Genomic DNA, 9,725 nt, shown 5'->3' with positions numbered 1-9,725 from the left:
GTAGTCTGCTACCACATTCAGGCGTCCAGGTCTGTGCCGAATTTTAAAGTTGAACGGCTGCAACGACAGGTACCATCTCATGACCCTGGCATTGTGTTCCTTTGTGGAATGCAGCCAAGTCAACGCTCTGTGGTCCGTTTCAAGGTCGAATGTCCTTCCCAAGAGGTAGTACCTCAAGCTTTCCAAGGCCCACTTGATGGCCAGGCACTCCTTCTCTACCGCTGAATAGCGGGTCTCTCTCTGTAATAGCTTGCGACTGAGGTAAGCTATCGGTTTTTCTTCTCCCTTGGGCCCCTGGACCAACACGGCTCCTAGACCCACCGCTGACGCGTCTACTTGGACCAGGAAACCTTGGGAGAAGTCCGGGCTCTGCAACACTGGCCTGGAGCACATCTTCTCCTTCAGGGCCCTAAATGCTGCCTCGCAGTTCTCAGTCCACCGAATGGGGTTTGGTACCCCCTTACCCAGCAGATCTGTTAGGGGTGCTGCTATGGAGGCGAAGTCTGGGATGAACCTCCGGTACCATCCCACCAGGCCCAGAAATGACCTCACCTCCTTCTTGGTCTTCGGCCTTGGGCTCTGGCAGATGGATTCCACCTTATTGACCTGGGGTCGTAGCTGTCCATTGCCCAGATGGTACCCCAGGTATTGTGCCTCCTGTTTTGCCCATTCACATTTCCCCATGTTTAGGGTCAGGCCAGCCTCAGCAATCTTCTGCAGCACTTGTTGCAGGTCATCTACCCGTGGCATCGGGTAGGCGTCGAACTGGGATTGGGTGTTGATCTTCCGAAAGTCGATGCAGACACGGATAGACCCGTCTTTCTTCGGGACAATCACCACTGGGCTGCACCACTCGCTTGTAGATGGCTCAATCACTCCCAGCTCCTTCATCATCCTAATTTCTTCCTTCAATGGAGCCACCAAACGTTCCGGTACCCGATACGGCCTCTGCCTGGACGGCGTGTTATCTGTGAGGTGGATGGCATGGTGGATCAGCGCTGTTCGCCCCGGCCTCTGACGAAGCAACGCTGGAAACTGGTCTAATAGACCCTGCAACTCCTGGCACTTGATGTCGTCTAGGTGATTCAAATCCAACACAGACATCTTTCTTTCCGCAACTTCCACACTGTCCTCTTCCTCTTCACCCGTCACCTTCCGTACCAGCATGGCTGAGGTTTCTTCTCCGGTGACTCCTTCCACTCCTTCAAAAGATTGACATGATATGTCTGCTTTGCCTTTCCCTTGTCTGGGTGATGGACCTCGTATGTTACTGGCCCCATCTTGCGTACCACGGTATATGGGCCTTGCCATTTTGCCAGAAGTTTGCTCGTTGAGGTAGGTAGCAAAAGTAGCACTCTCTGGCCTGGTTGGTATTGCCGTAGTCGTGCATGCTGATCATACCACCGCTTCTGGTATCGTTGTGTTGCCTGCAGGTTCTCCCTTGCCTGGTCTCTGTACTGCTCGAGTCGCTCCCTCATCTCCAGTACATATTGCACGATGCCTCTCTCCTCTGGCTTGGCTGTCATACCCTCTTCCCAGCTTTCCCTCAGCAGATCCAGTGGTCCCCGTACCTGCCAACCATAGAGAAGCTCGAATGGTGAGAACCCGGTGGATGCTTGGGGGACTTCTCGGTAAGCGAAGAGGACAAATGGCAGCCATTTGTCCCAGTCTTTTCCAGTATCCACCACAAATTTCCGTAGCATGTTTTTCAGTGTCTGGTTGAACCTCTCTACTAGTCCGTCTGTCTGTGGATGGTATGGGGTTGTCTTGATGGCAGTGATGCCCAGTTGCCGGTACAACTGCCCCATCAGCCGCGATGTAAAGTTGGTGCCTTGGTCTGTCAGGATCTCTTCAGGTATTCCCACTCGGGAGAAAAGTTGTACCAGGGCAGGGACGATGTTTGGTGAAGTTGCTGTGCGCAGTGGAAAAGCTTCTGGATATCTTGTTGCGTAATCACTGATGACCAGGATGTAGCGATGTCCCGCACTGCTTTTCTCCAGCGGTCCCACAATGTCCATGGCGATCCGCCTAAAGGGCTCAGAGAGCACAGGGAGAGGGTGCAATGGGGCCCTGTGCTGCCGCGGCACAGCACTGGTCTTCTGACAGGTTGGGCAAGAGTTGCAGTAGGTGCGAACATCAGCATACAATGTTGGCCAATGAAACCGAGAGCTAACACGTGCAAATGTTTTCTGTTGGCCCAGGTGACCAGCCCACGGGACAGAGTGTGCTAGGTGTAAGACGAGTGGGTGGCAGCTAGCCGGGACAACAAGGCGAGATTTATCCCCAGCTTGTACATACAAAATGTCATTCTTAACCACACTTTTTTCTTCACACAGGTTAGAGGGTTGATCAGACATCGCTTTTTCAAACATAGCTTTTAACGTCACATCCCCTTTCTGTAGCTCCGCTATATTTTCTGGTTCTTGCCAACCAATACCCTCCGGGTGCTCTGCAGCAACCTCCGAGGTTGGTGTGCCCAGGTACTTCTCCAGACGTTTCAGTCTGCGCGATTTTTTTGGGCCTCTGTCTCCACCCTGCAACAGACTTTCATCCATGTCTGGTAGAGGTTGGAGTCCTGCCCTGGCTTGTGCCCGCGTAAAGGCCGGACATGACAGATGACCTGGTAACACAGAGTCAACATTTCCCGTGCTCCTCTCGGTGCTTTGTAATAAGTCACACAACACTGGCAAATCACGGCCCAAAATCATGTCTGTCGGTAGACTAGCCACTACAGCCACCTTTAGCAGGTATGTCTGCCCTTGTACTTCTAATAGTACTTCGGCCTGCGGATACCGCTTCACATCCCCGTGAACACACTGCACCCCAACTGTATTCACATAGTCTACATTTGACCCAAAACCTGATTTGACCATTGATAATGCACTCCCCGTGTCCAATAAAGCCTGTAGGCAGCATCCATTCACAGTCACATGACATGCTGAGAGACTCTCACGGCCCCTGCGCAGCTCGACATCCCCTTCTCTTGGGACATAGCAGTACCCCGACAGTTTAGCTTTGCGCGCTGGACACACAGATGCTTTATGCCCTGTCTGCTGACAGTAAAAGCACACCAGTTCTTTGGGCCTTCCTCCTGGCGGATTCCAGCCTGGTGCAGAGTCTGCTGGCATCGCACCTCTCCGTTCCACCCCCGGATGGGTGCGCCCAGTACCTGATGGTGGTTGAGTGCGAAGAGTCCCGCGATGAGCGTTCAGGTACTGTTGAGCCAGTTTCGCTGCCGCCACTCCTGCCGTTGGCTCATGCTCGCGAACCCAGGTGCGTGTCTCAACCGGAAGAACCCTTAGGAGCTGCTCCAGGATTATGGCCTCCTTGGAGTGTTCCCTCGGTCGAACCCAACGCTCGTACAGGTTCTTCAGGCGGTGGTAGGTCTCCGTCGGCGATTCCCCTGCCGGAAATGTGGCTGACCGGAACCTCTGTCGGTACGTCTCAGGTGAAATGTCGTACTTCTCAAGTAAAGCCTTCTTCAGCTCATCGTACACCTTTGCCTGCTCCTCGTCCATCGCCAGGTAAGCCTCCAATGCTCGTCCTGTTAGCAGTGGAACTAGCCGACAACTCCACTCCTCCTCAGGCCACCTCCAGGTCCTGGCTAGGCGCTCAAACCGTCGAAGGTAGTTCTCGATGTCATCGCCAGGTTGGAGAGATGGCATCGTTGGCTCCATCCGCTGGGGCGGCCCTCTCAGCACTGGCACACCTGGGGAGTCTCTGTGGTAGCCCGCTCTGCGCTGACTAGCTACCCTCGAAGCAGCTGGCGTTGGCAGCTCCAAACGTGGACTCTCTCCATCTGAGTTCGGCCTAGCTGCCTCCACAATGGACTCCCGTAGGCCCCGGAGCTCCAGCAGAAACCGCTCTTCTCTGCGCTGCTGTGCGTTCAAGAAGTGTTGCATCAAAGAGACCATTCCCTCCTCAGGTTTGGCACCAGGAATCACCGACTCTGCACTCCCGTCCGACTTCCAGTCCTCATCATCCTGCATCACAGCTGTCACCTTCCCCTGCGACCGCAGCCTAGGTCCAGGTTTTCTGCCTTTCGGTGCTGTCTTGCGAGTAGCCATCCCACTTCTGACACCAACTGTGGTGAGTGAGCTCTGCTGCTCACTCGAGACGTGGAACGCCGTGCAAAAAACAACCAAAAAAAAGATGGCTTGCTCGCAGATGGTGAGTTTATTCAGTCCAAAAGTATAGTGCAGAAAAGAATCAGGTGCAGTATTTACAGTTGCTCCAAAAACCCCGCGGGTGCAACAGACAAAAAAAAAAAGAAAAACAGAATGATAAGGACAACTATGGATGAGGAAATCAACCTGAAAAAAAAACTGCTCAAATAAAAGGAATGTCTCTTCTCTTCGTCAACACTCTCTCACCAACCAACTCGCTCTCCGTCCAGTCCACTCTCCCCCACAAGGGAGTTTGGCCACTCTTCTTAAAGGCCTGGCCCCGCCCCCTTCAACTGGGTGGAACCATTCTCCAGAACGTTCTGGAAACTAAACATTTATAATCCCAATATTCACCTTTAAACAAGTATAAATCAATCACCCATATTCCCACAATAATTCTCAGATTCATAACACAAGAATACCCCACAAATAATGACTAGGACCAAATAATAACAACAAACAAAAGTGGTTTCGTCGGACCCGCGCCTCGCGCCGAGGCGACACTGCACGACGTCAAAAGTGAGCGTCGCCCAGCTGTCCGGTTTTGCTGGCGCGACGCGGGAGTCCGACTACTCCCGACACGTAAGTACTGACACAAGAAACCAAAACCAACAAAAGTGACAAGTGTATGTGGTTAGTCTAACGGCGTAAAAAGATGTAATGGTGGTGAAATGTCCAAATGGCCGCACGATTGCGTGTGCACCCGCTCTCTGCGGCCAATCAGCTGGTGCGTGTGTGTGTGTTTGTGTGTGTGTGCGCACAGTCCGGGGCTGCTCAGTGGGAAACAAACTGGCGGTTTGTCACACTGACCTTGTTACCTTTTGGATCATCCCTGCTGGTACCGTAGCATACATACACCATACATGTATTGTAATCACATTGTATGCATTTATCCATTTTTGTATAAACGATGTAACATTTATTCTTTTTAAAAAAATAAAAGCTTGTGAATTTGTAAAAAAAAAAGGCTACTCATTACTGCAGCAAATGAATAAACTTATAACGCAGTAAAAAGTGTGCAGGGTGTTCAGAGTTGAGGTTTTTGGCAAAGAGAGAAGATGCCTCCTAAACTTGAAAACTTGATGAAGAAGATTTATTACAACCCGTCTCATCCGGGCAGTTATGGCAGTGTGGCTCCTTTACACAGAGCCGTAGAACAGGATTCTGGCAAGAAAATTAGTGTGGATCACATCAAAGACTTTTTAGCAAAACAAGATGCATACACGCTGCATAAGCCTGTAAGGATCAATTTCCCCAGAAATAGGGTGTTTGTGTCCAGACCTCTGAACCAATTTCAAGCCGATCTCTGCGACATGCAGTCCCTAGTGTCGACGGTTATAAATTCCTGCTGATCGTTATTGATGTATTCTCTAAAAAAGCGTACGTAAGGCCTTTTAAGAATAAGTGTGCAAAAGATGTGGCGACCGCTTTTGAGTCCGTTCTTGCTGAGAGTGTGTCAGGTTTTGGCCTTGGTTCCTGTTTTATTTTGGTAACACTTCCGGTTCTTGGTCATTATGTTAGTCTTAGTTTGTCATCCGTGTTTTGGGTTCCAGTTTTCGGTTTTATTTTGTAAGCACTTACGTTTCTTGTCACGCCACAGCAGTTCCCGCTCTACTTCCGGTTTTCAGTTACGCACCTGTGTCTCATCTGTCATTACTCACCAGGACATTTAAACACCACCTGTTTCCTTAGTTCTCCGCCAGATCGTTTGTGCATGTATGTCATCCGTCGTTCCAGCTATTTCCCTGTCTTGCTTACCTGGTGTTGATCCTGCTTCGTATCGCTGTAGTCCGACTCCTGCATACTCCCATACAGTACCGTAGCCTGATTATCTTCCGTTACCAAACCTTTGCCTGTTTTTGGAACCTGATCTAGCCTGCTCCCATTTACCGAAATCCTGAGACCTTCCGTGTATGATTTGGACTGACTGTGTTCCTGTGATAGCAGGTATCCCCGACAGCGTCACCCAGCGGATCCACCTCCACTGCTCCCCCCCGGTTGCGTTCCTCTGCCGATTCGGCAGCAGACCAGGGCACGAGGGAACAATTGTTTGAGGAGGCAGCCGCTCTCGTACTGAGGAAACCAGCCACACCCGCTCCCGCGTCTCAGTCAGGTCAGTCATGTCACGCTCAGGTTTCAGTCCAGCCATGTCATGCTCAGGGTCCAGTCCAGCCTTGTCACGCTCAGGGTACAGTCCAGCCGAGTCACGCTCAGGGTCCAGTCCAGTCGAGTCAAGCTCCGGTCCAGTCGAGTCACACTCGACAGGGGGCACCACCCGTCAGACAAGTGCTAGTCATACCCGGTCAGGCCCGACGTCTACTCCATCGAGCTCGGCAGCTGCAAGTAGCCATGCCTCCAGAGAGGACGCCGTCCCAATCCCTGCTGGCTCCGGGGAGGAGGCAGCGAGCAGCACCGCCGGCCCCCACGAGGAGGCCGCGAGCAGCCCTGCCAGCTTCAGCGAGGGAGCCACCCCCGTCCTAGCACTGCCGGCTCCATAGAGGAGTCCGAGGGCAGCACTGCCGGCTCCAGTCCCCGTCGACCCGGTAGAGGTCGTTCCCCTCGGCCCGGTAGAGGTCGTTCCCGTCGGCCCACTAGAGGTCGTTCCAGTTCCCGTCGGCCCGGTAGAGGTCGTTCTAGTTTCTGTTCCTGTCAGCTCCACGGTGGACGCCGTTCGAGTTTCTGTCAGCCTCGGAGGGGCCGTTCCCGCTGGCCCGAGTCCCGCCAACCTCCAGGAGGAGGTCGCGCCAGCTGGAGTTTCTGCCGGAGTCCCCGCCGACCTCCAGGAGGAGGTCGCGCCAGCTGGAGTTTCTGCCGCAGTCCCCGCCGACCTCCAGGAGGAGGTCGCGCCTTTTGCGGTTCCGGCCTCCAGCCGCATCTGCATCGGTTCCTGGCGGCTCGGCTCCGGCCGCATCTGCATCAGTTCCTGGCAGCTCTGCTCCGGCCGCATCCGCATCGGTTCCTGGCGGCTCGGCTCCGGCCGCATCTGCATCGGTTCCTGGCGGTCCGGCGCCGACCGCGTCTCCACGTCTGTCCTCGTCTCTGGTTCCACGTGTGCTCTCGCCTCGGCGTCCGGACTGGTGGCCTCGCCCTCGGCGCCTCCTGCCGTTTGGGTGGCGCTGCCTCCTGCGGCGTCGCCCGCCTCGGCTCCGCCGTCGTCATGGCCGCTCGTCGGGGAACGTCCCCTCCTGCCCCGACGATGGCGCGGCCTCTGCCGTCGTCGTCCGCCGTGACCCTGGGATCCCCAGAGCATCTCCGTCGGGAGGGGGCTGGACTCAGCTCTGCCCTCCCGGACCCCGCCAGCCATCGTGGCGGACTCCCCTACTACCACCCTCCCGTTGGGGACGAACTCCGTGGACTTTCTGTTTCTGCTTTGTGGACTCTTGATTCGGTCCCTCCTCCTGTGACCACCCTCCGCCCACCCTGCTTGTGTCCCCCCTGGGTGGGGGGGGGGGGGCTCCGTGGGCGCCGTGGTAGATGCCCTAGGGGGAGGGGTACTGTCAGGTTTTGGCCTTGGTTCCTGTATTATTTTGGTAACACTTCCGGTTCTTGGTCATTATGTTAGTTTCCGCTTTTGTTTTGATAGGTCTTAGTTTGTCATCCGTGTTTTGGGTTCCAGTTTTCGGTTTTATTTTGTAAGCACTTACGTTTCTTGTCACGTCACAGCAGTTCCCGCTTTACTTCCGGTTTTCAGTTAGATGAATCCTTGATCCTGCGTCGTATCACTGTACACCGACTCCTGCATACTCCCAGACGGTACAGTAGCCTGATGATAGGCTTCCTGTTTTTGGAACCTGATCTAGCCTGCTCCCATTTACCGAAATCCTGAGACCTTCCGTGTATGATTTGGACTCTTTTGTGACTTCGATTCTGGAATAAACCCCCATTTTTTCACCATATTCATCGTGTCCTGGCGCTGTGCATCCTCTCTCTGCCGTTCCGTGACAGAGTGGAATCCCTAAACGTATTCAGACAGATCATGGTAAAAAGTTTTACAACAAGCTATGTAAGGCTCTGATGAAAAAACATGAAATCACGCATTTCAGCACATCCAGTGAAGTTAAAGCGTCGGTCGTCGAGTGCTATAATAAAACTTTAAAACATAAACTGTACCGTTACTTTACGGGTAAAAACAACCTGAGATATGTGGAGGTTTTGCAGCAAATTATCAACAGCTACAATAATGCGTCTCACTCCAGAATTAAAATGAAGCCTGCTCAGGTGACGTCTGAAAATGCTTTAGGTGTCCTCCTTTGAAACACAAGAAGGCCTTAAAGATGAATTATAAAGTCAGGGACATTGTGTGAATATTAAAGCTGAGAGGCGTTTTTGACAAAAAATATTTCCGGGTTCACGGACAAGCTTTTTAAGATAACAGAATGCATTCCTAGGATACCTCCGGTCTACAAACTCTGTGATTACGATGATGAGCTCGTCGAAGGATCCTTTTATGAGGCAGAATTGCAAAAAGTAACAGTGTCCAGTGACAAGGCATTCAAGGTGGAAAAAAATCTGGGCAAACGCAAAATTGGAGGGGTGGAGCATGTTCTGCTTAAATGGTTGAACTGGCCCAAAAAGTTTAGCAGTTATATAAAGGCGTCAGAGATTGTAAACGTATAAGATATGGACGAGGATGGTTTTTACATCACCCTTCCATCCAACGCCAGTGGATGGCCCACAATACCTCAGGTGCTCGCCTATTTTAATTGGATGGATACGACCCTGTTTGAACTCTCAGAGCACCCCGCCACCGAGGACAAGGCAAAGCACAAGGTGCACCGAGAGTATTTTTGATATGGGTCCTACGATAAAGAGAGTCTTATGAGGAAGCTGAACAACAGGTTTAAAAAGCCTTAAAATGGACGTTGATCTCGGGTTTGAAACACATGTACATTATTTCGCATGGAACGGCAGCGGGCGCTATAAACTCCAGTTTTCTACCGGGCCTGGAAAACAACTGTCACAGCGTCCTGCTGATTTAATAGTATAGAATAGAATAGAATGCCTTTATTAGTCCCACAGCAGAGAAATTCCCATCAGCAGCCAGATTACCCAGCGCTAGTCCGACAGTGGAAGCAATTGCAGTACAAACAATAAAAAACACACACACATACAGTGGCACACAGTACAAGTGGAAACCTTGCTGGAGATTTTTCTTGGGTTCATCAGGACAGATAGATAAGGTTGGAGAGCAGACAGTGAGACTGTAAGGTGGGGTGGGAGGGGGTGTATCTGCATCAGTGTAGTGAAGTGTTGTTTATAGAAGTATGACCGAGGCCGACCAAGATGTTTACAGGTCAGTCCAACAGTTGTCCTTGAAGGGAGTCACAACAGGGGAAGAGGACAGATAGAGGCACAGCTGGTGAGCTAGATTGGACCCGGGAAGGGAGGGGTGAGAGAGAAGGGACAGAGTAATACACAGCCAATTCTAATACATTTTAACAATCCATGACTAATTTGTCTAGATCAATACTCCAATCGGTCAGAACTCAGGGCTTCATCGCCTCTTGTGGGACCATGGGTCACCCATGACATCTCCTCAAGCCTGTCAGACAAGGCTGT

The 9,725-nt window shown here is 52.2% G+C and overlaps 1 protein-coding gene across 1 annotated transcript; it reads right to left on the bottom strand.

Annotated features, from left to right (window-relative positions):
* Positions 1-1,148: 1,148 nt before the first annotated feature.
* On the bottom strand, positions 1,149-5,289 carry LOC129604626 (uncharacterized). Its single transcript, XM_055511924.1, has one exon. The coding sequence runs from the start codon at positions 4,065-4,067 to the stop codon at positions 1,149-1,151; it is 2,919 nt and encodes a 972-aa protein (XP_055367899.1). The 5' UTR covers positions 4,068-5,289.
* Between the last annotated feature and the right edge of the window lie 4,436 nt (positions 5,290-9,725).

The sequence above is a fragment of the Betta splendens genome, chromosome 9 (genome assembly GCF_900634795.4).
Source record: "Betta splendens chromosome 9, fBetSpl5.4, whole genome shotgun sequence".
NCBI classification, from domain to species: domain Eukaryota; kingdom Metazoa; phylum Chordata; class Actinopteri; order Anabantiformes; family Osphronemidae; genus Betta; species Betta splendens.
Note: the sequence above shows the minus strand (reverse complement) of the source record. Positions and strands in the feature narration are given on the sequence as shown.